Source organism: Zosterops lateralis (genome assembly GCF_965231275.1).
Source record: "Zosterops lateralis genome assembly, chromosome: 39".
NCBI classification, from domain to species: Eukaryota; Metazoa; Chordata; class Aves; order Passeriformes; family Zosteropidae; genus Zosterops; species Zosterops lateralis.
Window position 1 is genome coordinate 232,471 of NC_139799.1, and position 26,953 is coordinate 259,423.

At 54.0% G+C, this 26,953-nt stretch overlaps 3 protein-coding genes and 1 long non-coding RNA gene across 4 annotated transcripts in view; 2 read left to right on the forward strand and 2 right to left on the reverse strand.

Moving 5' to 3' along the window:
- Positions 1-591: 591 nt before the first annotated feature.
- Positions 592-12,069, forward strand: KAT8 (lysine acetyltransferase 8; the record flags this gene model as incomplete). The annotated part of the gene is made up of 11 exons (XM_083882254.1): positions 592-805; positions 1,555-1,629; positions 2,710-2,882; positions 3,936-3,989; positions 4,414-4,578; positions 5,447-5,536; positions 6,226-6,366; positions 7,237-7,330; positions 8,419-8,569; positions 9,706-9,860; positions 11,889-12,069. The coding sequence occupies 11 exons, from the start codon at positions 592-594 to the stop codon at positions 11,951-11,953; spliced, it is 1,377 nt and encodes a 458-aa protein (XP_083738380.1). The 3' UTR covers positions 11,954-12,069.
- Positions 12,070-12,709: 640 nt separating this feature from the next.
- PRSS8 (serine protease 8) lies at positions 12,710-19,759 on the reverse strand (the record flags this gene model as incomplete). Its single annotated transcript, XM_083882255.1, has 6 exons — positions 12,710-14,148; positions 15,311-15,498; positions 16,299-16,600; positions 17,893-18,055; positions 18,900-18,932; positions 19,693-19,759. 6 exons carry the CDS (start codon positions 19,757-19,759, stop codon positions 13,780-13,782), a joined length of 1,122 nt encoding a protein of 373 aa, XP_083738381.1. The 3' UTR covers positions 12,710-13,779.
- Positions 19,760-23,701: 3,942 nt separating this feature from the next.
- The window catches only part of FUS (FUS RNA binding protein), a 28,029-nt gene continuing 24,777 nt past the window's right edge, over positions 23,702-26,953 (reverse strand). The window contains exons 13-15 of the mRNA XM_083882237.1: positions 26,568-26,716; positions 24,607-24,751; positions 23,702-23,821 (exon numbers count right to left, since the gene is read on the reverse strand). Coding sequence (XP_083738363.1) covers positions 23,782-23,821; positions 24,607-24,751; positions 26,568-26,716 — 334 coding nt within the window. The 3' untranslated portion in view covers positions 23,702-23,781. The remainder of the gene's footprint in view (positions 23,822-24,606; positions 24,752-26,567; positions 26,717-26,953) is intronic.
- On the forward strand, positions 26,013-26,531 carry LOC310921977. Its single transcript, XR_014592255.1, has 3 exons — positions 26,013-26,146; positions 26,269-26,321; positions 26,498-26,531. It is a non-coding gene; the product is annotated as an uncharacterized lncRNA (long non-coding RNA).

Sequence of the window (26,953 nt, forward strand, 5' to 3'; positions counted from 1 at the left end):
GAATTTGGAGCCAAATAACAACCAATCCCCGCCCTTTCCTCGTTCCCTAGCAACCAATTCCCGCCCTTTTCTCCTCCCCTAACAACCAATCCCCGCTCTTTCCTCGGTCCCTAGCAACCAATTCCCGCCCTTTTCTCCTCCCCTAACAACCAATTCCCGCCCTTTTCCCCTCCCCTAACAACCAATTCCCGCCCTTTTCCCCTCCCCTAACAACCAATCCCCGCCCTTTCCTCGTTCCCTAGCAACCAATTCCCGCCCTTTTCTCCTCCCCTAACAACCAATCCCCGCCCTTTCCTCGTTCCCTAGCAACCAATTCCCGCCCTTTTCTCCTCCCCTAACAACCAATCCCCGCTCTTTCCTCGGTCCCTAGCAACCAATTCCCGCCCTTTTCTCCTCCCCTAACAACCAATTCCCGCCCTTTTCCCCTCCCCTAACAACCAATTCCCGCCCTTTTCCCCTCCCCTAACAACCAATTCCCGCCCTTTTCCCCTCCCCTAACAACCAATTCCCGCCCTTTTCCCCGTCTCCTGGCAACCGCCTCCACCGGTCGCCGCGGCGTGACGTCACTTCCGTCGCGCGGCGGGGGGGAAGATGGCGGCGGCGGGCGGCGCGGCCCCGGAGGCCCCGGGAGGGTCCGGGGGGGCCCCGGGCGGGCCCCGAACGGTCCCGGATCCTCCCGGGGGTCCCGCGGGGGGTCCCGGGGCCGGGAGGGGCCCTCAGGGCCCGCCAGGAGCCGCTCGGGACGCGGAGGTGGCGGTGGAGATCGGAGAGACCTACCTGTGCCGGAGGGCGGACGGGAGCTGGCGTGAGTGGGGGAATGGGGGGACTTGGGGACTGGGATAAACTGGGGGGGGATTGGAAGGGACTGGGAGACACTGAGAGGGGACTGGGAGGGGATTGGGAGGGACTGGGATGGGGATAAACTGGGGGGGACTGGGAGAGAGTGGGAATGGGATAATGGGGGGACTGAAGGGGACTGGGATAAACTGGGAGGGGACTGGGGGGACTGGAAAGGGGACTGGGATAAACTGGGAGGGACTAGGAGGGGACTGGGATAAACTGGGGTTTAAATTGGGAGGGGAGTGGGAACAGACTGGGAGGAACTGGGAAGGACTGAGGAGATTGGGGGGACCGGGAGTGGGATACTGGGATGGGACTGGGGGGACTGGGGGGACTGGGAGGGGATTGGGAGGGAACTGAGAGTGGGATACTGAGGGAAGTGGGAGCACTGGGAGGAACTGGGAGAGGACTGGGAATAGGATACTGAGGGAACTGGGGAGACTTGGAGGGACTGGGATAAACTGGGATGGACTGGGAGACACTGGGAGGGACTGAGATGGGATACTAGGGGGACTGGGAGAGACTGGGGGGACTGGGAGTGCTGAGAGTGGGATACTGGGGGGACTGGGAGGGGATCCGGGGGTGGGGAACTGGTCCCAGTCCATTCCCAGTTTTTTCCCCGTCACATTCCCAGTTTGTCCCAGTGGTTCCCAGTCCCTCCCAGTCCCTCCCAGTATATCCCAGTCCCCCCCAGTTGACCCCAGTCTGTTCCAGACTCGGCCGAGGTGATCCAGTCCCGGCTGAACGAGCAGGAGGCGCGAGAGGAGTTCTACGTGCACTACGTGGGCTGTGAGTGCTGGGGGGACTGGGGGGACTGGGAGGGACTGGGGAGGGACTGGGAGGGACTGGGATAAACTGGGATGGACTGGGAGCCACAGGGAGGGACTGGGAGGGACCAAGAGTCAACTGGAGTCAAGTGTGATTAACTGGGATGGACTGGGAGGGGACTGGGAAGGGATTGGGAGGGCCTGGGACAAACTGGGAGGGACTGGGAAGAACTGGGAGGGGACTGGGGAGGGACTGGGACAGACTGGGAGTCACTGGGAGGGGACTGGGAGGGACTGGGACAAAATGGGAGCCACTGGGATGGACTGGGATGAACTGGGAGGGAACTGGGATGGACTGGGATCAACTAGGAGGGGAACTGGGAGAGGATTTGGGACAGACTGGGATAAACTGGGACGGACTGGGAAGGCACTGGGATGGGCTGGGGAGAGTGTCCCAGTGCTCCCAGTGCCTCCCAGTGCTCCCAGTTCACCCCAAACTGGGGGATTGGGAAGGATGGGGTGAACTGGGAAGGACTGGGCTGGTTCCCAGTGCTCCCAGTCCCTCCCAGTGCTCCCAGTTCACCCCAGACTGGGGAGATTTGGCTCCAATGCGATGGGTGGGATGGGTGGGGGTGTCCCAGTGCTCCCAGTCACTCCCAGTGCTCCCAGTTCACCCCAGACCATGGAGAGATGAAGGCACTGGGCAGGATGGGGTGACCTGGGAAGGACTGGGGGTGCCCCAGTTCAAACCAGTAACTCCCAGTTCCCCCAGTTAACCGCAGACTGGACCAGTGGGTGGAGAGGAACTGCCTGGGACAGCTCCCAGTGCTCCCAGTTCACCCCAGACTGGGGGGATATGAAGGCACTGGGCAGGATGGGGTGAACTGGGATGGATGGGGGTGTCCCAGTTCAAACCAGTAACTCCCAGTTCCCCCAGTTAACCGGTGGCTGGACGAGTGGGTGGACAGGAACTGCCTGGGACAGCTCCCAGTGCTCCCAGTGACTCCCAGTTCTCCCAGTTAACCGCAGACTGGGGGAATTTGGATGCAATGGGATGGGTGAGGGTTTCCCAGTTCAAACCAGTGACTCCCAGTTCCCCCAGTTAACCGGCGGCTGGACGAGTGGGTGGACAGGAACCGGCTGGCCCTGAGCAAGAGCCTGAAGGAGGCGGCGCAGAAGAGCTCGGAGCCTTTCCTGGGGGAGCTGGCCGAGCCCGAGAGGAAAATCACCCGCAACCAGAAACGCAAACACGACGAGATCAACCACGTCCAGAAGGTCTGGGGCGAACTGGGACAAACTGGGAGGAACTGGGATAAACTGGGAGGGACTGGGATGAACTGGGAGGGACTGGGATGAACTGGGATGAACTGGGAGGGACTGGGAGGGAACTGGGAGGGACTGGAATGAACTGGGAGGGACTGGGATGAACTGGGAGGGACTGGAATGAACTGGGAGGGATTGGGATGAACTGGGAGGGATTGGGATGAACTGGGAGGGACTGGAATGAGCTGGGAGGGACTGGAATGAACTGGGAGGGACTGGAATGAACTGGGAGGGATTGGGATGAACTGGGAGGGACTGGGATGAACTGGGAGGGATTGGGATGAACTGGGAGGGACTGGGATGAACTGGGAGGGATTGGGATGAACTGGGAGGGACTGGAATGAACTGGGAGGGGCTGGGACAGGGTTAAGGGGTACTGGGAGGGACTGGGAGGGAGTTAGAGAGAGTTAAAGGGGGTCAGGATGGAGTTAAAGGGGACTGGGATCACTTTAGGGGGCACTGGGATGGACTGGGACAAACTGGGATCGACTGGGAGGGGACTGGGATGAACTGGAATGGACTGGGACGGGGTTAGGGGGTACTGGGATGAACTGGGACAAACTGGGAGTGAGTTAGAGAGAGTTAAATGGGGTCAGGATGGAGTTAAAGGGGACTGGGATCACTTTAGGGGGCACTGGGATGGACTGGGACAGGGTTAGAGGGTACTGGGATGGACTGGGAGGGACTGGGACGGACTGGGATGGGACTGGGACAGGGTTAGGGGGTACTGGGATGGACTGGGATGGACTGGGACGGACTGGGATGGGACTGGGACAGGGTTAAGGGGTACTGGGATGGACTGGGATGGACTGGGATGGGGTTAGAGGGTACTGGGAGGGACTGGGACAGGGGTAAGGGGTACTGGGATGAACTGGGACAAACTGGGAGGGGACTGGTCCTTACTGGTCTTTGCTGGTTTTTACTGGTAAGTTCTGGTTTGTCATGGCTGTTACTGGTCCATATTGCTTTATACTGGTTCAAACTGGTCCATACTGGTTTTTGCAGACCTATGCCGAGATGGACCCGACCACGGCGGCGCTGGAGAAGGAGCACGAGGCCGTGAGTGGGAACTGGGGCTGCTTTTTTTGGGGATTTTTTGGGATTTTGGGTCGTCTCAGGTGTGTCCAGGTGTGTCCCAGGTCTCACCTGTCCCAAATCCAGAATTCCCAAGTCCCAGGGATTTTTTGAGGATTTTTTGGGGATTTTTTTGGGGGGATTTTTTTGGATTTTTGTGGGATTTTTTGGGGAATTTTTTTTTATTTATTGGGAATTCGGGCCCCTCCAGGTGTGCCCAGGTGTGTTACCTGTCCCTTACAGATCCCCCAGGTGAATTCCTGGACAAAATCCTCACCTGGGCTGGTTCAGGCTCTTTTAGGTCATTTTTAGGCCATTTTTAATGGGATTTTTTTGGAATTTTTTTTGGATTTTTTGGGGAATTGGGGTCCCTCCAGGTGTGCCCAGGTGTGTTACCTGTCCCTCACAGATCACCAAGGTGAAATACGTGGACAAGATCCACATTGGGCACTACGAGATCGACGCCTGGTACTTCTCGCCCTTCCCGGAGGATTATGGGAAACAGCCCAAGCTCTGGATCTGCGAGTTCTGCCTCAAGTACATGAAATACGAGAGGAGCTACCGCCTGCACCTGGTACACCTGGGGATACCTGGGGGCACCTGGTACACCTGGGGGCACCTGGGGACACACCTGGGACACACCTGGGGACACCTGGGGACACACCTGGGGACACACCTGGGGACACACCTGGGGACACACCTGGGACACACCTGGGGACACACCTGGGGACACCTGGGACACACCTGGGGACACACCTGGGGACACACCTGGGGACACACCTGGGACACACCTGGGGACACCTGGGGACACACCTGGGACACACCTGGGGACACACCTGGGGACACCTGGGACACACCTGGGACACACCTGGGGACACACCTGGGGACACCTGGGGATACCTGGGGACACACCTGGGGACACCTGGGGACACACCTGGGGACACCTGGAGACACACCTGGGGACACACCTGGGGACACACCTGGGACACACCTGGGGACACACCTGGGGACACACCTGGGACACACCTGGGGACACACCTGGGGACACACCTGGGACACACCTGGGACACACCTGGGGACACACCTGGGGACACACCTGGGAACACCTGGGGACACACCTGGGACACACCTGGGGACACACCTGGGGACACACCTGGGACACACCTGGGGACACACCTGGGGACACACCTGAGACACACCTGGGGACACACCTGGGGACACACCTGGGGACACACCTGGGGACACACCTGGGGACACCTGGGGATACACGTGGGAGGGGTTTAAAGGGGATTTGGGCACATCCAGACCCCACCTGGGCTTTGTTGGGCTCCATTTGGGACCCACCTGTGTCTCACCTGTCTCACCTGTCCGTACTTGTCTCACCTGTCCATGTCTCACCTGTCCAATCTCACCTGTCTCACCTGTCTGTCTCACCTGCACAGGGTCAGTGCCAGTGGCGGCAGCCGCCGGGTCGGGAGATTTACCGCAAGGGGAACATCTCAGTCTACGAGGTGGACGGCAAAGACCACAAGGTGAGCCCAGGTGTGCCCCAGGTGTGCCCCAGGTGTGCCCAGGTGTGTCACCTGTCCCAAATCCAGGGAATTCCCAAATCCCAGAAGGGTTTTGAGTGGGTTTGGGGTTTTTTTTGTGGGAATTTTGGGGATTTTTTTGGGGATTTTGGGTCATTTCAGGTGTGCCCAGGTGTGTCACTTGTCTCACCTGGGCACCTCAAATCCAGAATTCCCAAATCCCAGGAGGTTTTTGGTGGATTTTTGTGGGAATTTTGGGATTTTTGTGGGATTTGAGCCCCCCAGGTGTGCCCAGGTGTGTCACCTGTCCCCTCACAGATCCCCCAGGTGAATTCCTGGACAAGATCCTCACCTGGGCTTTTTTTAGATCATTTTTTGATCATTTTTTGGTCATTTTTAGGTCATTTTTAATGGGATTTTTGTGGGATTTTTTTGGGGATTTTTGGGATTTGAGCCCCCCAGGTGTGCCCAGGTGTGCCCCAGGTGTGTCACCTGTCCGTCCCAGATCCCCCAGGTGAATTCCTGCACAAGATCTACATGGGACACCTGGAAATCCTCACCTGGGCTGGTTTTAGATCATTTTTAGGTCATTTTTAATGGGATTTTGGTGGGATTTTTGGGGGATTTTTGGGATTTGAGCCCCCCAGGTGTGCCCAGGTGTGCTCAGGTGTGCTCAGGTGTGCCCCTGTCAGATCTATTGCCAGAACCTGTGCCTGCTGGCCAAGCTGTTCCTGGACCACAAGACCCTTTACTTCGACGTGGAGCCCTTTGTGTTCTACCTGCTGACCGAGGTGGACCGCCAGGGGGCGCACATCGTGGGCTACTTCTCCAAGGTGAGACTCACCTGGGGGGACACCTGGGGGGTAAAACACACCTGGGGGGTTAAAACACACCTGGGGGGGGTAAAACACACCTGGGGACACCTGGGGGGGGTTAAAACACACCTGGGGACACCTGGGGACACATAAAATATACCTGGGGACACCTGGGGACTCACCTGGGACACCTGGGGACACTTGGACACACCTGGGGACACACCTGGGGACACACCTGGGACACACTGGGGGATACCTGGGCACACCTGAGGACACCTAGGAGGGGATAAAACACACCTGGGACACACCTGGGGACAGCTGGGAGGGGATAAAACACACCTGGGGGAGATAAAACACACCTGAGGAGGGATAAAGCACACCTGGGGGCACCTGGGGACACCTAAAATACACCTGGGACACACCTGGAGGGGGGTAAAACACACCTGGGGACACCTGGGGGGTACCTGGAGACACCTGGGGACACCTGGGCGGGGATAAAACACACCTGGGGACAGCGGGACACACCTGGAGACACCTGGGGACACACCTGGGACGCACCTGGGGAGAGATAAAAGACACCTGGGAGGGATAAAACACACCTGGGACACACCTGGGACACCTGGGAGGGGTTTGGGACACACCTGGGGTGGTTGGGGGACACACCTGGGGGGACATCTGGGGACACAAAAAAAATCACGAAAAGTCCCCACAAAAATCCCCAAAAAATCCCTCAAAAAATTTCCAAAAAAATCCCCAAAACCCACAAAAAAATCTCGAAAAATCCCCAAAAAATTCCCCAAAAAATCCCAAAAAATATTTTCACTGTCTCTGACCCCCCCAGTGCCTAAAAATGACCCCAGATTTTCCCAAAATCCCAATTTTTTGCAGGAAAAAGAGTCTCCAGACGGGAACAACGTGGCCTGTATCCTGACCCTGCCCCCGTACCAGCGCCGCGGATACGGGAAATTCCTCATCGCCTTCAGTCAGTGATTTCCCCTAAAAATACCCCAAAATTTGGGAATTTTTGGGGGGGTTGGAATTCCAAAAAATTGAGATTTGGGGCCTGAAAAAATGGGGAAAAAATCTGGGAAAAATTGAGGGAGGAAAAAGGGAAAAAATGAAAAAAAAAGGGGAAAATTTGGGCAAGGGAAAAGGGAAAAAATGAAAAAAAAAGGGGAAAAATTAATGAAAATTTGGAAAAATTTGGGGAGGGAGATAAAAAAACAAAGGGGAAAAATTGGGGAAAATTAGTGAAAATTTGTGGGAAATTAATTTTTTAAATTATTAGTTTTTAATTAATAAATTAAAATAATTTGGGCTTTTAAGGGTTTTTTTGGGGGGGAGGTTCCCAAAATTTAGGGAAGTTTGGGAAGGTTTCTCCCCCCCACTCAAAAAAATGGGGAAAATCCCAAAAAATAAAATAGATTTTTAGGGGAGGGAAATTCTTTTAAATAAAAAAAAAAAAAAAGGGGGGGAGAAGGTCCCAAAAATTTGGGGAATTTTTGGGGGATTTGGGGGGAATTTTTTGGGAATTTTGGGGGGAATTTCAGGGAATTTTGGGGGAATTTTTGGTGATTTTTTGGGGAATTTGTGGGGAATTTTAGGGGGGATTTTTGGGGGAATTTTTGGAGGAAATTTTGGGGATTTTTGGGGAAATTTTGGACGATTTTGGGGGGAAACTTTTAAGGAAATTTGGGGGAAATTTTGGGGGAATTTTGTGGATTTTTGGAGGAAATTTTGGGGATTTTTTGGGAGGAAATTTTGGGGATTTTTAGGGGGTATTTTGAGGGGAATTTCCTCTGGAATTTTGGGATGGCATTTGGGTTGATTTGGATTTTGGGTGGATTTGGACAGATTTTAATGCATTTTAGGGGATTTTGGATGGATTTTGGGTGGATTTTGATGCATTTTGGGTGATTTCAGACACATTTTGGGTGTATTTGGATGGATTTGGGTGTATTTTGATGGATTTTTGCTGTATTTGGATGGATTTTGGGTGGATTTGGATGGATTTTGGGTGGATTTGAGCATATTTTGGGTGGATTTCAATGGATCTTGGTGTCCCCCCAGGCTACGAGCTGTCCAAGCTGGAGAGCACCGTGGGCTCCCCCGAGAAGCCGCTCTCGGACCTGGGCAAGCTCAGCTACCGCAGCTACTGGTCCTGGGTGCTGCTGGAGATCCTCAGGGACTTCCGGGGGACCCTCTCCATCAAAGACCTCAGGTGGGACCAGTATAGACCAGTACAGACCGGTATAAACCAGTATGGACCTAAAAATCCCCATAAAAATACATGGAAACCCATAGAAACCAGTATAAACCAGTATAAACCAGTGATTCCCCCTGGTCCTGGAGATCCTCAGGGACTTCTGGGGGACTCTGTCCATCAAAGACCTCAGGTGGGACCAGTATAGACCAGTATAAACCAGTATAGACCAGTATAGACCAGTATGGACCAGTGTGGACCAGTATGGACCAGTATGGACCAGTGCAGATCTATAAAGCCCCATAAAGCCACAGTAAAGGCAGTGACCACCAGTAGTGGTCAGTGGTCACTCAGTGGTCACTCAGTGGTCACTCAGGGTCACTCAGGGGTCAGTGGTCACTCAGGGTCACCCAGGGTCACTCTGTGTCCAGCCAGATGACCAGCATCACGCAGACCGACATCATCAGCCCCTGGCCCCATCCCCAGTGTCCATCCCAGGGGTCAGTGGTCACTCCTATGGGTCAGTGGTCACTCAGGGGTCACTCCTATGGGTCAGTGGTCAGTCAGTGGTCACTCAGGGGTCAGTGGTCACTCAGGGTCACTCAGTGGTCACTCAGTGGTCACTCTGTGTCCAGCCAGATGACCAGCATCACACAGACCGACATCATCAGCCCCTGGCCCCATCCCCAGTGTCCATCCCAGGGGTCAGTGGTCACTCCTATGGGTCAGTGGTCACTCCCATGGGTCAGTGGTCACTCAGGGTCACTCAGTGGTCACTCAGGGGTCAGTGGTCACTCAGGGTCACTCAGTGGTCACTCAGGGTCACTCTGTGTCCAGCCAGATGACCAGCATCACGCAGACCGACATCATCAGCCCCTGGCCCCATCCCCAGTGTCCATCCCAGGGGTCAGTGGTCACTCAGGGGTCACTCCCATGGGTCAGTGGTCACTCAGGGTCACTCAGTGGTCACTCAGGGGTCAGTGGTCACTCAGGGTCACTCAGTGGTCACTCAGGGTCACTCCGTGTCCAGCCAGATGACCAGCATCACGCAGACCGACATCATCAGCCCCTGGCCCCACCCCCAGTGTCCATCCCAGGGGTCAGTGGTCACTCAGGGTCACTCAGTGGTCACTCGGTGGTCACTCCGTGTCCAGCCAGATGACCAGCATCACGCAGACCGACATCATCAGCACGCTGCAGTCGCTGAACATGGTCAAGTACTGGAAGGGGCAGCACGTCATCTGCGTCACCCCCAAACTGGTGGAGGAGCATCTCAAGAGCGCCCAGTACAAGAAACCCCCAATTACAGGTCAGTAATTAGCGCCTCGTGTTAATTAGCAGGTGGTAATTAACACCCCCTCGTTGTTAATTAATTTTTGGGGTGAGGAGGGGAAAGTTTCCCCCCCCCCCCCGCCCAAAGTTGGGAATGGTTTGGTCCAAAAATGTCTCCTAAGGGTTTTCTCTTAATTAATTTATCTTAATTAATTTTCCTTAATTGATCTTCCTTAATGAGCACCAGTTCTGTTAATGAGCTGTTAAGAAATTAGTCCGTTAATTAATATTAATTAATAAGTGTAGTCTAATGGACACCCCCCCATGATTGCTGTTAATGGTTCAGTCCAGAAATGCCCCCTTGGGGGTCTCTTCTTAATTAATCTCCCTTAATTAATCTTCCTTAATTAGAACTCATTCTGTTAATGAGCTGTTAAGGAATGAGTCCGTTAATTAATATTAATTAATAAGTGTAGCCCAATGGACACCCCCCCATGATTGTTGTTAATGGTTCAGTCCAGAAATGCCCCCTCCCTTAATTAATTCCCCTAAATTAACTTTTAATGAGCACTCGTTAATTAATTTGTTAATGAGCTGCTCTTAGGAAGGTGCTCGTTAATTAACGTACTTTAATTAATAAATGAAGTTTATTGGAGTCCAAAAAACCCCTGAGGACTCCTTCCCTTAATTAACTCCTTTAATTAACTTCCCTTAATTAACCTCCCTTAATTAACTTCCCTTAATGAATTCCCCTTAATTAATCTCTGTTAATTAACCCCTCCTCCCCAATTAACGCTGGTAATGATCCCTCCTTAATGACCCCCATTAATTAACCCTATTAATTGCTCCCCTAATTAACCCCCCAATTAGTGTTCCTGCCTTAATTACTTTTGTAATGAACTCCACGTTAATGACTTTTCTCTAATTAATCCTATTAATGACGTCCCTCTCCTTAATTAACCTCATTAATGTCCCTTTCTGAATCCTAATTAATCCTATTAACGCTCCTCCTCATTAATTACCCCCTAATTAACGCTGTTAATGGCTCCCTCTATTAACAACCCCCCCTTTAACCACCCTCATTAACAATTTTCCATTAATTACCCCCTAATTACCACTAACTCTCCTATTAACAACCCCTCTTTAACTACCTCTGTTAATAATCCTCCATTAATTACCCCCCTAATTAACACTCTTAATGACTGCCCCTATTAACACCCCCCTTTAACCACCTTCATTAACAACCCACCATTAATTATACCCCTAATTAACACCTTCATTAATTACCCCCTAATTGATACTCTTAATGACTCCCCCTATTAACAACACCCCTTAATCACCCTGATTAACAACCCACCATTAATTATACCCCTAATTAACACTCCACTATTAATTACCGCCTAATTAACACCCTCATTAATTACCCCCAATTAACACCCCTTAATCACCGCTAATTAACACCCCCATTAATTACCTCCCTAATTAAAATCTCTATTAATTACCCCCTAATTAACACCCCCCCATTAATTACCCCCAATTAACACTCTTAATGCCTCCCCCTATTAACAAACCCCCCTTTAATCCCCTCTATTAATAATTCTCCATTAATTACCCCCAATTAACACCCCCATTAATTACCACCCAATTAACACTCTTAATGACTCCCCCATTAACAACCCCCTTTAACCACCTTCTTTAACAACCCACCATTAATTACCCCCTAATTAACACCCCCATTAATTACCCCTATTTAACACCCCCATTAATTACCGCCCTAATTAACACCCCCATTAATTACCCCCCAATTAACACCCATTAATTACCCCTAATTAACACCCCCATTAATTACCCCCTAATTACCACCCACCATTAATTACCCCCCAATTAACACCATTAATTACCCCCCTATTAACAACCCCATTTAACCCCTTTATTAATAACCTCCCATTAATTACCCCCTAATTAACACCCCTAATTAACGCCCCCCTGTTAATTACCCCCTAATTACCCCCTTTTCCATTCCTGAGGGCACTAATTAACACTAATTAATTGCTGTTAATTGCAGTGGACTCCATCTGCCTGCGCTGGGCCCCCCCGAAGCACAAACAGGCCAAGGTGGCCAAGAAATGAAATTTTGGGGGTTTTTTTTGCTCCAAATTTTGGGTTTTTTCCCTCAATTTTGTGTTTTCTTCTCCAGTTTTGTGTTTTCTTCTCCCATTTTTGTGTTTTCTGCTGAAATTTTGGGGTTTTTTCCCCTTAATTTGGGTTTTTTTCCTCTAATTTTTGGGGATATTCCCTCAATTTTGTGTTTTTTCTCCTCGATTTTCAGATTTTTCCCTTCTAATTTTGAGGAGTTTCCCTTCAATTTTGAGGTTTTTCCCTCCAATTTTAGGTTTTTCTCTCCAGTTTGGGGTTTTTCCCTCCAATTTTTGTGTTTTCTGCTCCAGTTTTGGGGTTTTTTTCCCCTAAATTTGGGGTTTTTTCCTCCAATTTTGAGGTTTTTCTCTCCCAATTTTTGTGTTTTCTTCTCCATTTTTGTGTTTTCTCCTCCCATTTTGTGTTTTTCCCTCCAATTTTGGGTTTTTCCTCTTCAAATTTGGGAGTTTTCCTCTAATTTTGAGGGTTTTTTCCCCTCAATTTTTGGTTTTAAACTCAATTTTGGTGTTTTCCCTGAATTTTGGGGGGTTTTCCTTCCAGTTTTGAGTTTTCTTCTCTACTTTTGTTTTTTTCCCCCTCAATTTTGGGGGATTTTTCCTCCAATTTTGGGATTTTTCCCCTCAATTTTGGGGATTTTTCCTTTAAAATTTGAGGGTTTTCCCTCCATTTTTCATTTCTCCTCCCTATTTTTGGGCATTTTTTCCTCATTTTTGCATTTTTTTCCCCAATTTTGAGGTCCCTTCCCTCAATTTTGGGTTTTCTTCCCTTCAGTTTTGGGGTTTTTCCCTCAGTTTTGCACTTTTCTCTCCCAATTTTTGGGGTTTTACCTCCAATTTTGTGGTTTTTTTCTCAATTTTGTTTTTTTTTTTTTCCCCAATTTTGGTTTTTTTCCTTCCAATTTTGGGGGTTCCCACCCCCCTCTCCCCATTTTGGGTTTTCCCAAAATTTTGGGGTCCCCTTTTTCCTCCCCCTCCCAAAATTTTGGGGTCCCCCCAACCCCAAACCCCAAATAAAACAAGAAAAATGAAGGAGAAGAGTCTCAGAGTTTTTATTTTTGGTGGATTTTGGGTCTCAGAGTTTTTATTTTGGGGATTTTTGGGTCTCAGAGTTTTTATTTTTGGTGGATTTTGGGGTCTCAGAGTTTTTTGGGGGGGGAATTTGGGGGTCCCAGGTTTCAATTTTGGGGGTCCCATCCCCAATTTTGGCTCCCAGGATTGAATTTTGGGGTCCCACCCTCATTTTTGGGGGTCCCAGGGGTCAAATTTGGGGTCCCACTCCCATTTTTGGGGTCCCAAACCTCATTTTGGGATCCCACCCCTCATTTTTGGGGTCCCATCCCCATTTTTCAACTCCCAGGTCTCAATTTTGGGGTCCTGCCCCCATTTTTAGGGTCCAAACCCTCACTTTGGGTTCACATTCCTCATTTTTGGGGTCCCAGGACTCAATTTTAGGGTCCAAATTCCATTTTCAGGGCCATTTTTAGGTTCTCTTCCTCATTTTTGGGGTCCCCCCCCAAAATCTGGGGTTTTTCACCCCAAAACCCCAACCAGGACCCCAAATTTGGGATTTTTCACCCCAAAACGATGGGCAGGACCCCTCAAATCTCTGTTTTTCACCCCAAAACCACACCCAGGACCCCCAAATTTGGGATTTTTCACCTCAAAACCCCAACCAGGACCCCTCAAATCAGGACCAGGACCCCAAATTTGAGATTTTGGCCCCAAAACCACACCCAGGACCCCCAAATCTGGTTTTTTTCACCCCAAAACCCCAACCAGGACCCCCCAGATTTGGTATTTTCACCCCAAAATCAGGGCCAGGACCCCCCCCAGTGCCCCCAGCAGCAGCCCCGGGGTCCCCCCCAGTGCCACCCCCGTCCCCGTGTCCCCTCCCTGAGGTGACAAGGGCCGGGGCCACCCCGGGGGGAGGTCCCCAAAGTCACAGGGGGCCCCCCCGGGGGGCTCAGGGGGGGCTTTGGGGACATCCGAGGGGGGCGGGTGACGAGGGGACAGCTCGGGGACAAGGGACAGGATCCAGGGGAGGTGGGGGGACACCCCCGTGTAGACCCCGGGGCGCCCGGGGACCCCACAGGCGTCACCCCAACTCACCACCCCCGCCAGGTGCCACCTGCCACCGAGCCGGCAGGTGAGGGGACCCCCGGAGTCGCCCTGGGGACAGAGGGGACATTGGAGACACTGAGGGGACACTGGGGACATTGAGGGGCTTGGGGACAATGGGGACACAGGGACCCCCCACCCTGGAGTCGCCCTGGGGACAGAGGGGACATGGGGACATTGGGGACATGGGGGGCATTGAGGACATCGGGGACATTGAGGGGATTGGGGACACTGGGGACAATTTGGGACATGGAGGGGATTGGGGACATTGGGGACACTGGGACCCCCCAACCCTGGAGTCACCCTGGGGACAGAGGGGACATTGAGGGGATATTGGGGACATTGTGGGGGCTTTGGGTACAATTGGGGACATTGAGGGGACACTGGGGACACAGGAACGCCCCCCAGGTGCCACCGAGCCAGCAAGTGAGGGGACACCCGGAGTTGCCCTGGGGACAGAGGGGACATTGGGGACATTGGGGACAATGAGGGGACTGGGGACAATGAGGGGATTGGGGACATTGGGGACATTGAGGGCACTGGGGACATCAAGGGGGCACTGGGGACATTGAGGGGACATTGAGGGGTCACTGTAGCTTTGGGGATGTTGGGGACATCGAGGGGACATTGGGGACATTGAGGGGATTGGGGACATTGGGGACACTGGACCCCCCAACCCTGGAGTCACCTTGGGGACAGTGGGGACACTGGGGACATCAAGGGGATATTTGGGACATTGGGGACAATTGGGGACATTGGGGACAATGGGGACATCAAGGGGACTGTGGACAGTTGGGGACATTGAGGGCACTGGGGTCACCCTGGGGACATTGAAGGGACATTGGGGACATTGAGGGGACATGAGGGACATTGAGGAGACTGGGGACAATGGGGACATCAAGGGGACTGTGGACAACTGGGGACATTTGAGGGGACTGGGGACACTGAGGGGACACTGGGGACACCAAGGAGGGGACACGTCGAGGACCAAGAGGGACATCACAGGGGGAAGGGCTCAGAGGGGACACAAAGGGACCTTGGGGACACTGTGGGGATGGGCGGGGGCACAGGGAGGTGACACCGGCACAGAGAGGGGGAGGTGACAACGGTGACATCACGGGGGAGGTGACACGATGACATCACAGGGAGGGAGGGGACAGCAGTGACGTCACCACAGAGGGGAGGGGACAGCAGTGACAGCAGTGCCACCCACCTGGCAGGCGTCGCGCTGTCCCTGCGGGAAGCCAGCACAGATGGTGTCCCCGGCGGGTGTCCCCAGCCCCTCCCCTGTCGCTGTCGCTGTCCCCGTCGCTGTCCCCAGCGCGTACAGGCAGCGACAGTGGCGCTGGCTCAGCAGGGGCACCTCCAGCTGCTGCAGGGTCTTGGGGGCTGGCAGTGGCACTGAGGGGACAGCGGGGTCACTGCAGGGTCACCAGACCTGTCCTGGTCACTGCGGGGTCACTGTGGTGTCCCCAAGGCTGTCCCACAGTCACCGCGGTGTCCCCAGACCTGTCCTTGTCACTGCGGGGTCACTCAGGTGTCCCCAGTTTCCCCTGGTGTCCCCAGTCAGTGTCCACAGACCCCCCCCAGTGTCCCCAGTGTCCCCAGTCTTCCTCAGTGTCCTCAATGTCCCCAATGTCCCCAATCAATTCCCTCAGTGTCCCAAATGTCCCCAATTCCCTCAGCATCCCTGATTTCCCCAATGTCCCCAATCCCCCCCAGTGTCCCAAATCCCCCCAATGTCCCCAGTGTCCCCAATGTTCTCAGTGTCCCCAGTGTCCCTGGTGTCCCCAATGTCCCCAGTCAATCCCCTCAGTGTCCCCAATCCCTCCAATGTCCCCAATCAATCCCCTCAGTGTCTCAAATGTCCCCAATGTCCCCAATCCCCTCAGTGTCCCCAATGTCCCCAATGTCCCCCAATGTCCCCAATCCCCCACGGTGTCCCCAATGTCCCCGATGTCCCCAATCCCCTGTGTCCCCAATGTCCCCAGTGTTCCCAGTGTCCCCAGTCCCCACAGTGTCCCCAATCCCCCCCGGTGTCCCCAGTGTCCCCACCTGCAGTCCTGACGTGTCCCCAGTGTCCCCAATCCCCCCCGGTGTCCCCAATCCCCCCCGGTGTCCCCAATCCTCTCAGTGTCTCCCACGTCCCCAATCCCCCCCGGTGTCCCCAATGTCCCCCCCGGTGTCGCCGGTGTCCCCACCTGCAGTCCTGACGTGTCCCCAGCCGGTGACGGTGCAGTTTGTCCCGGGGTCAAAGGTCACTCCGGCCGCGGGGACACACACGGGCCGCACCAACCGCGAGGTGACCGCGGGGGGGTCCAGCCTGGCCAGGGCCAGGTCCCCCCCCGTGTCCTCGTCCCCCTGGTCCTGCTCGCTGTCGCGATAGTCGCGATAGGCGGGGTGACGCTCCACCCAGGCCACGCCCCTCACCTGCGCCTCGGGGGGCGGGGCCAGGAGCTGCAGGACCCCTAGGGTCACCCGGTACTCGGGGAGGGGGTTCTCCCTGTGGGGAGAGATTTTGGGGGGCTTTGAGAAGTTTTGGGGGGATTTGAGGGGTTTGGGGAGGATTTTGAGGGGTCTTGGGGGGATTTGGGAGGATTTTGAGGGGTTTGGGGGGTTTTCAGGGGGGATTTTGGGGGTCCTGAAGGTACTCGGGGAGACGGTTCTCCCTGTGGGGAGAGATTTTGGGGGGTTTTTAGGGGTTTTAGGAGGATTTGAGGGGGTTTTGGGAAATTTTGGGGGGTTTCAGGGGGATTTTGGGGGGTTTGGGAAGATTTGGGGGGGTTTCTAGGGGGGGTTTTGGGGGTCCTGAAGGTATTTGGGGAGGGGGTTCTCCCTGTGGGGAGGAATTTGGGGGGATTTTGAGAAGTTTTGGGGGGATTTAGAAGGATTTTGGGGGGTTTCGAGGGATTTTGGGGGGATTTTGGGGGGTTTGTGGAGGATTTGGGGGGGTTTGGGGGGAATTTCAGGGGGTTTTCAGGGGGGATTTTGGGGGTCCTGAAGGTACTTGGGGAGGGGGTTCTCCCTGTGGGGAGGAAATCGGGGGATTTTTTCAGGAGAGTTTTGGGGTAAATTCAGAGGTAATTAGGGGCAAATTCAGGACATTTTTTTGGGATAAATTCAGGACATTTTTTTGGGATAAATTCAGGACAATTTTGGGATAAATTCAGGGGTAATTTGAGGTAAATTCAGGGTGGTTTTTGGGGTAAATTCAGGACAGTTTTGGAGTGAATTCAGGATGTTTTGGGGGGTAAATTCAGGGGTAATTTTGGGTAAATTCAGGACAGTTTTGGGGATGAATTCAAGACAGTTTTTGGGGTAAATTCAGGACGATTTTTGGGATAAATTCAGGAGTAATTTGTGGTAAATTCAGGGATAATTTGGGATAAATTCAGGACAGTTTTTGGGGTAAATTCAGGACAGTTTTGGGCTAAACCTGGGCAGGTTTTGGGGTAAATTCAGGGGTAATTTGTGGTAAATTCAGGGATAATTTGTGGTAAATTCAGGGGTAATTTGGGGTGATTTCAGGACATTTTTGGGGATGAATTCAGGACATTTTTGGGATGAATTCAGGACATTTTTGGGGGTGAATTCAGGACATTTTTGGGGTGATTTCAGGCCATTTTTGGGATGAATTCAGGCCATTTTTGGGGTGAATTCAGGCCATTTTTGGGATGAATTCAGGACATTTTTGGGGATGAATTCAGGCCATTTTTGGGGGTGAATTCAGAACATTTTTGGGGTGATTTCAGGACATTTTTGGGGTGATTTCAGGCCATTTTGTGCAGTACTCACGGAGGGAAGCAGTGTGCAGCAGTCAGGACCCAGGCCGGGGCAATGAGGGCCCCCCCGCAGACGTGGCGCCCCCTGAAGGCCAGACTGACCTGCCAGGGCCACTGGCCCTCCTGAGCCCCCGAGCCCCCCACCACACGTCTGAGCACGGGGGTCCCGCACGGCACTGCAGGGGTTAAACACGGCTGGGGGTGAGGGGGGAGAACCCCCAAAAACAGCCCCCCAAAAACAGGCCCCAGACCCCAAAAACAGTCCCCAAAAATTGCCCCCCAGACCCCAAAAACAACCCCCAGACACCAAAAACAGCCCCCCAAAAACAGCCCCCAGATCCCAAAAACAGCCCCTCAAAAACAGCCCCCAGACCCCAAAAACAGCCCCCCAAAAACAGCCCCCAGACCCCAAAAATAGACCCCCAAAAAACAGTCCCCAGACCCCAAAAACAGACCCCCAAAAACAGGCCCCAGACCCCAAAAACAGACCCCCAAAAACAGGCCCCAGACCCCAAAAACAGACCCCCAAAAACAGTCCCCAGACCCCAAAAACAGACCCCCAAAAACAGGCCCCAGACCCCAAAAACAACCCCCAGACACCAAAAACAACCCCCAGACACCAAAAACAGCCCCCCAAAAACAGCCCCCAGACCCCAAAACAGCCCCCCAAAAACAGCCCCCAGACCCCAAAACAGCCCCCCAAAAACAGCCCCCAGGCCCCAAAAAGAGCACCCCCAAAAACAGCCCCCAGGCCCCAAAAACTGCCCCCGAAAACACAAAAACAGCCCCCCAAAACAGCCCCCAGCCCATATTTGGGGGAGCCCTAAGGGATCACCCCTGAACCATGAGACCCCCAAGAATGGGACCCCTCCCCTTTAAGGGATCCTCCCAAAAATGGGACCCTTCTCCTTTAAGGGACCCCCCAAAAACACAAATCCCCCCCAAAACAGGCCCCATCCCCTTAAGGGGACCCCAGAATTCAGGACCCCCTCCCCAGGTGTGTTTGTCCCCCCTCCTCACCTGCATCATCCTCTGCTGTCACCCCCCAGTGACCTGTGAGGGACAAAAGGGGGGGGTAATGACGTCAGAGACCCCATTTGGGGACACCCCTGAGGAGGGGTGATGACGTCATACCCCCCCCCCCAACCTTTGGGGACAGTCCTCGGGGGTGATGACGTCAGAGACCCCCCTTTGGGGACACCCCAGAAGGATCAGACCCCCAAATTTGGGGACCCGTCCCATGAATGTGATGACGTCATACCCTCTCCCCACCTTTGGGGACACCCCCCGGAGGGCGATGACGTCAGAGAACCCTTTTGGGGACACCTCAGGAGGGTGATGACATCAGAGACCCCCCTTTGGGGACACCCCAGGAGGATCAGAGTCCCCCAATATGGGGAAACCCCCCCCCATGAGGGTTATGACGTCATACCCCTCCCCTTTTGGGGACACCCCCGGAGGGTGATGACGTCATCCCTCTCCCACCTTTGGGGACACCCCTGGAGGGTGATGACGTCAGAGACCCCCTTTGGGGACACCCCAGGAGGATCAGACCCCAAATCTGGGGGGACCCCCCCCCCTTAAGTCATGACGTCATACCCCCACCTTTGGGGACACCCCCCCGGAGGGTGATGACGTCATCCCTCCCCCACCTTTGGGGACACCCCCTGGAGGGTGATGACGTCAGAGACCCCCTTTTGGGGACACACCTAGAGGATCAGACCCCAAATTTGGGGGATCCCCCCATGAGGGTGATGACGTCATACCCCCTCCACCTCAGGGGACACCCCCCGGAGGGTGATGACGTCACAACCCCCCCATTTTTTGGGGAGGATGACCTGGCCGGACACGAGGGACACCCCGACATCCGGGATCGGCATCGGGGCATCCGGGGCGAGCCGGAAAAACCGGCCCCGAGGAATGTCCTCTGTGCGGCCGGGGGGGTGTGACAGAGCCCCTTCCTGTGTCCTTCCTGTGTCACCTCCGTGTCCCCAGGAAATCCTCACAGACCCCTCAAAACCCTGGCCCCAAAATTCTGATTTTTGTCCCCCTCGTTATCCCGGAATTTTGTGTCCCCTCTGTCTCCCCACCCTTTCAAATCCCTTCAGAACGCCCTAAACTCCCTCAAAATGTCTCTCAGAAACCTTCAAATGTCCCCGAAACCACTCAGAACCCCTCAAATCCCCTCGGATTTCCCTCAAAATCACCTCGGATTTTCTCAAAATCACCTCGGATTTTCCTAAAATCGCCTCAGAAGTCCCAAAATCCCCTCAGGGTCCTTTCCAACCATGTCCCCTCAAAACGCCACAAAACACCCCAAAATCCCCTCAAATCCCTCTTTAATTCCCTCACGCTCCTCTTGGACTTTCCCTCTCCCCAAAATCCCCTCAGAAAACCCCAAATCCCCTCAGAAAACCCCAAAATCCCCTCAGATTTTCCCCAAATCTCCTCACCATCTTCTCATCCTCTCGGATGCTCCGGTCCCCTCACGGTTTTTATCTCCCCGAATTCCTTCCCGATCCTCCCAAAATTCTCCTCACAATCCTCAAAATCCCTTCAGATTTCTTTCAAATCCCTTCAGATCTTCCCCTAAACCTCCTCAAATCCCCTCAGAATTTCCCCAAAATCCCCTCAGATCCCCCAAAATCTCCTCAGACACCCCCAAATCCCCTCACGTTTCCCGCCAAAACGCCCTCAGGATTTTCTGCCAAAAAAATCCCCTCAAATTCCTTCTCAAATCCTCCCAAACCCCCTCAGGGCTCCCCTAAATCACCTCAGGATTATCGTCAAAATGCCCTCAGGGTTCTTTACCAAAAATCCTCTCACGATTCCCTCAGGGCTTTCCCAAAATCCCCTCAGACACCCCGAATCCCCTCACGATTCCCGCCAAAATCCCCTCACGATTTTCTGACAAAAATCCCCTCACGATTCCTTCTCAAATCCCTCCAAACTCTCTCAGGACAACTCCAAACTTCCTGAGATCCTCCCAAATCCTCTCAGAGGGTCCAAAATCCCCTCAACACCTTCTCAAATCCCCCCGGGGCCTCCAAATTCCTCCAGACTTCCCCCAACCCCGTCAGGATTTCAGCCGAAATCCCCTCACGATTCTCTGCCAAAAATCCCCTCAATTTCTCTCTCAAATCCTCCCAAACCTCCTCAGGACTCCCCCAAATCCCCTCGGGATCCCTCCAAACTTTCACAAACCCCCTCAGAGCCTCCCAAATCCTCTCAGACCTTCTAAAAACCTCCTGAGATCTTCTCAAATCCCTCCCCGGGGACCCAAATCCCCTCAGGATTCCCGCCAAAAATCCCTTCACGATTCCCTCAGGATTTCCCCCAAATCCCCTCAGACCCTCCTCAAACCCCCTCAAAACTCCCTCAAATCCCCTCAGGACTCCCCCGAATCCCCTCAAAACCCCTAAATCCCCTCAGACTTCCCCAAAATCCCGTCAGACATCCCCCAAATCCCCTCAGGACTCCCCAAAATCCCCTCAGGACTCCCCAAAATCCCCTCAGGATTTCCTCAAGACTTCCCCAAATCCCCTCAGACCCTCCCCAAACCTGCTCAAAACTCCCCCGAACCCCCTCAAAACGCCAAAATCCCCTTAGGACTCCTTGAAATCCCCTTAGACTTCTCCCAAATCCCCTCAGGATTCCCCCGAACCCCCGCAAAACCCCTAAATCCCCTCAGGACTCCCTGAAATCCCCTCGAGGCCCCAAAATCCTCTTAGACTTCCCCCAAATCCCCTCAGGGTTCCCGCCAAAATGCCCTCACGATTCTCTGCCAAAAATCCCCTCACGATTCCCTCAGGACTCTCCCCAAACCCCCTCAAATCCTCCCCAAACCATCTCGAGACCCTCCCCAAACCCGCTCAAAACTCCCCCGAACCCCGTCAAAACCCCTAAATCCCCTCAGGATTCCCCCAAACCCCCTCGGGACTACCCCAAATCTCCTCAAAACTTCCCCAAATCCCCTCGGACCCTCACAAAATCCCCTCAGGACCCCCAAATCCCCTCAGGACCCCCAAATCCCCTCAGGGTTCCCGCCAAAATCCCCTCACGATTCTCTACCAAAAATCCCCTCACGATTCCCTCAGGACTCCCCCCAAACCCCCTCAGACCCTCCCCAAACCCGCTCAAAACTCCCCCGAACCCCCTCAAAACCCCTAAATCCCCTCAGGAGTCCCTCAAATCCCCTCGAGGCCCCAAAATCCCCTCAGGAGTCCCCCAAACCCCCTCCAAACTCGCCCAAATCCCCTCGGGCCCTCACAAAATCCCCTCGGGAGCCCCAAATCCCCTCAGGGTTCCCGCCAAAACACCCTCACGATTCTCAGCCGAAAATCCCCTCACGATTCCCTCAGGACTCTCCCCAAACCCCCTCAGGACTCCCCCAAACCCGCTCAAAACTCCCCCGAACCCCCTCAAAACACCTAAATCCCCTCAGGAGTCCCTCAAATCCCCTCGAGGCCCCAAAATCCCCTCAGGACTCCCCCAAACCCCCTCCAAACTCGCCCAAATCCCCTCGGACCCTCACAAAATCCCCTCAGGACCCCCAAATCCCCTCAGGTTCCCGCCAAAATGCCCTCACGATTCTCTACCAAAAATCCCCTCACGATTCCCTCAGGACTCCCCCCAAACCCCCTCAGACCCTCCTCAAACCCCCTCAAAACTCCCCCAAATCCCGTCAAAACCCCTAAATCCCCTCAAAACTCCTCCAAATCCCCTCTCACCGCCCGCGGGCAGCAGTAACAGCAGCAGCAGCAGCCCCAGCCCCGCTCCCGGCTCCCGCCGCCGCCTCCTCATCGCTGTGGCCGCTGTGGCCGCCGGCACCTTCCGGCCACCCCCGTCCTGTCCTGACCTGTCCCGTCACCTGGGGGCGGCCACGCCCCTTTACCTGTGCCCCCTCCCCACCCCTCACCTGCCTGCCAACGCTCTCCGGTCACCCGGACAGGCACTTCCGCACCTGCGGCCACGCCCCTCAGTACCTGAACACTCATTTAGCACCTATAAGGCCGTAAATCCCCGTACTATACCTGTCCAAGATCTGCTTCCCCCCTCACCTGAGCGCGGTCACAAATCCCCGTTAGTGCACACCTGGTTTGGAAGTCGCTGTTCTGCCCTACACACCTGTACAGGTACCTGCAGGTTTGCCCCGTCCCACACACCTGTAAAGGCACCTGTCGCCTCTCATGGCCACGCCTCTTTCATTATTAATGTGCTTAAACCACGCCCTAAGTATTTATATGTATCATCAAGCCACGCCCCTTATGCTAAATAATACAATTAAACCACGCCTTCAATAGCAATTTATGGTCAAACCACGCCCTTTATGCTAAATAAAAAAAATCAACAAGCCACGCCTTTATTGGCCATTTATGGTCAAGCCACGCCCCTTATGCTAATCACCATACAAAAGCCACGTTTCCATTGGTCGTTTATGGCTAAGCCACGCCCCTTTATGCTAATAGACCCATAGTCCATGCTTCCGGGTTTAAAACAGGAAGCCACACCCCCATTGGTCATTTAGTGCCATGCCACGCCCATTTTTATGCAGATTAGACGCCCAGGCCACGCCCCCTGTGAACCCTTAAAGGGCCCCCGTCCTTATTTAGGTGCCCAGCCCTTCATGACGTCAGCGCTTAATGAGCTCGTTAATGACTCCCCTAATGAGCCCCGCGGCCGGAAGTGCCTCATTAGGGAATTAATGAGCTCATAGCGCAGCCATGCCCCCCTCCGAATTCCCATCCAATCAGAAGGCAAAGAATCTTCCCCCAAAATTGCTTTATTGAGGGGGAGGGGAGGGTTAAAAGCGGGGGGAGCCCGCGGGGGGAGGGGCGGGGGGTGGGGGAGGGGCGAACAGTACAAAACGGGGGGTGGGGGAGGGGTGAGGTGGGGGAGGGGCTCAGTAGGGCCTCTCGCGTCGGTCCTGCCGGTGGTCTCCCCTGCAGTGATAATTAATAACAGTAATTAATGACATTAATTAGAGCCTCTGATCCCCCACCCCACCCCCCAAAACCTCCTGATTTTACCCCAAAATTCCCAAACCCCAAATTAGAGGATTTTAACCCAAAAAAATCCCATTAAATCCCAGTTATTTCTCCCCAAAATCCCACTCCCAAAATCCCTGTTTTGTCCCAAAACTCTCCCAAACCTCCATTTGTTCCCCCACAAAACCCAAAATCCAAAATTTTTCCCCAGAAATTTCCCCAAAATCCCCATTTTTTCCCCCCAAACCTCCTGAATTTCCTAAAAAATCTCCATTTCCCCCCAAACCCCATTTTGCCCCCCCAAATCCCCATTTTTCCTCCAAAATCCCATTTTTTCCCTCAAAAACCCCATTTTCCCCCCCAAACTCCCCATTTTCCCCCAAAACCCCAGATTTTTCACCCCAAACCCTCATTTTTTTCCCAAATCCCCATTTTCCCCCCAAAATCCCAGATTTTTCACCCAAATCTCTCACTTTTTTTTCCCAAATCTCCATTTTTGGCCCCAAAATCCTCAATTTTTCCCCCTGAATTTTCCTCAAACCCCCATTTTCCCCCCAAAATCCCCATTTTTTCACTCCAAAATCCCCATTTCCCCCCAAAACCCCATTTTTTCCCCCCAAAATCCCAGATTTTTCACCACAAACCCCCATTTTTTTCCCCAAATCCCCATTTTTGGCCCCCAAATTTCAGATTTTTCCCCTCAAGTTTCCCAAATTCCCCATTTTTCCCCCCAGACTCACCTGTTGTCCATCTTGCCGGGCCCGAATCCCCCGCGGTCGCCGCCTCGGCCGCCCCGGAACCCGCCCCGGTCGCCGCCACGGCCGCGGAACCCGCCGCGATCGAAGCCCCCGCGGCCTCCTCGGCGATCCTCGAATCCTCCTCCACCTGAAACAGGTGAGACACGACAGGTGAGACACAGGTGTGTACAGGTGAGAACAGGTAACAGGTGTGTACAGGTGTGTGTGTGTGTGAACCCGCCGCGATCGAAGCCCCCGCGGCCTCCTCGGCGATCCTCGAATCCTCCTCCACCTGCAACAGGTGAGACACGACAGGTGAGACAGGTGTGTACAGGTGAGAACAGGTAACAGGTGTGTACAGGTGTGTGTGTGTGTGAACCCGCCGCGATCGAAACCCCCGTGGCCCCCGCGGTGATCCTCGAATCCTCCTCCACCTGCAACAGGTGAGACACGACAGGTGAGACACAACAGGTGAGACACAGGTGAGAACAAGTAACAGGTGTGTACAGGTGCGTGTGTGTGAACCCGCCGCGATCGAACCCCCTGTGGCCCCCGGGCCAGTCCTCGAATCCTCCTCCACCTGCAACAGGTGAGACACGACAGGTGAGACACAGGTGTGTACAGGTAACAGGTGTGTACAGGTGTGTGTGTGTGAACCCGCCGCGATCGAACCCCCCGCGGCCCTCGTGGCGGTCCTCGAATCCGCCTCCACCTGTGGGACAGGTAACAGGTGTGAACAGGTGAGACACATGTGAACACGACACGTATGACACAGGTGTGTACAGGTGTGATCACAGAGCAGGTGTGAATGGTAACAGATGTGTGAACCCGCTGCAAGTGAAGCCCCCCGCGGCCACCTCGGCGATCTTCAAATCCACCTCCACCTGTGGGACAGGTAACAGGTGAGACAGAACAGGTGATACAGGTGTGTGCAGGTAACAGGTGTGTACAGGTGTGTACAGGTAACAGGTGTGTGTGTGTGAACCCGCTGCGATTGAAGCCCCCACGGCCCCCTCGGCGATCCTCGAATCCTCCTCCACCTGAAACAGGTGAGACAGGTGTGAACAGGTGAGACACAGGTAACAGGTGTGTACAGGACAGGTGTGAACAGCTGTGAATGGTAATAGGTATGAACGGGAGAGACAGGTGTGTCAAACCACCTCAACAGAACCCCCTGTGGCAGTCCTTGAATCCTCCTCCACCTGTAGGACAGGTAACAGGTGAGAAAGGTGTGAACAGGTGTGAACAGGTGAGACACAACAGGTGTGACAGGTGTGAATGAGAACAGCCAAACTCCCTGCGGCGATCCTTGAATCTGCCTCCACCTGTGGGACAGGTGAGATTAGGACAGGTGTGACACAGGACAGGTGTGACCAGGTAACATAACAGGTATGAACAAGCAATAACAGGTGAGACAGGTGTGCCCAGGTGTGCTTTATCCTTACCCAGGTGTGTTCAGATGTCCCCAGGTGTGGTTTTGGGTGCCCCCAGGTGTGTTTAGCTGTACCCAGGTGTGGTTTTGGGTGTGTTTGCATGTTCCCAGGTGTCCCCAGGTGTATTTTTGGGTGTGTTCAGGTGTCTCATCCTTACCCAGGTGGGTTCCCAGGTGTGTTTAGGTTTCCAATCCTTATCCAGGTGTGTCCAGGTGTACCCAGGTGTCCCCAGGTGTGTTTAGGTGCCCCCAGGTGTGTTCCCCAGGTATGTCTAAGTGTCCCCAGGTGTATTTTTGAGCATGTCCAGGTGTGTTAAGGTGTCCCCAGGTGTGTCCCCAGGTGTATCCAGGTGTCCTTACCCATGTGGTTCCCCAGGTGTGTCCCCAGGTGTGTCCAGCTGTCCCCAGGTGCGTTTAGGCATCCCCCAGGTGTGTTCAGGTGTCCTCAGGTGTGTCGCCCAGGTGTGTTTAGCTGTCCCCAGGTGTCCCCAGGTGTATTTTCAGGTGTGTTATCCAGGTGTGTCACCCTTACCCATGTGGTTTCCTCCTCGGCCGCCGCCCCCGGGGTATTTTCCGGCCCCGCCCCCGCCCAGGTGAGGCCCCCCGGGCCCCCCCTCGGGTTTGGGGGCCTTGCACTGGTTGCACTCGTTGCGCCACGAGAAGTTCATGTTCTCACACGCCCTGTGATGTCATACGTGACGTCATCAGTGACGTCATAGCGCCACCGGTGACGTCACAGACAATGATCCCCTCCCAGTTCATCCAAATCCCCTCCCAGTTCATCCCAGTCACTCCCCAGTCTGTCCCAGTCCCTTCCCAGTTTGTCCCAGTCGCTTCCCCACGTTCTCACACGCCCTGTGACGTCACACATGATGTCATCAGTGATGTCATAGCGCCACCGGTGACGTCACACAGAGA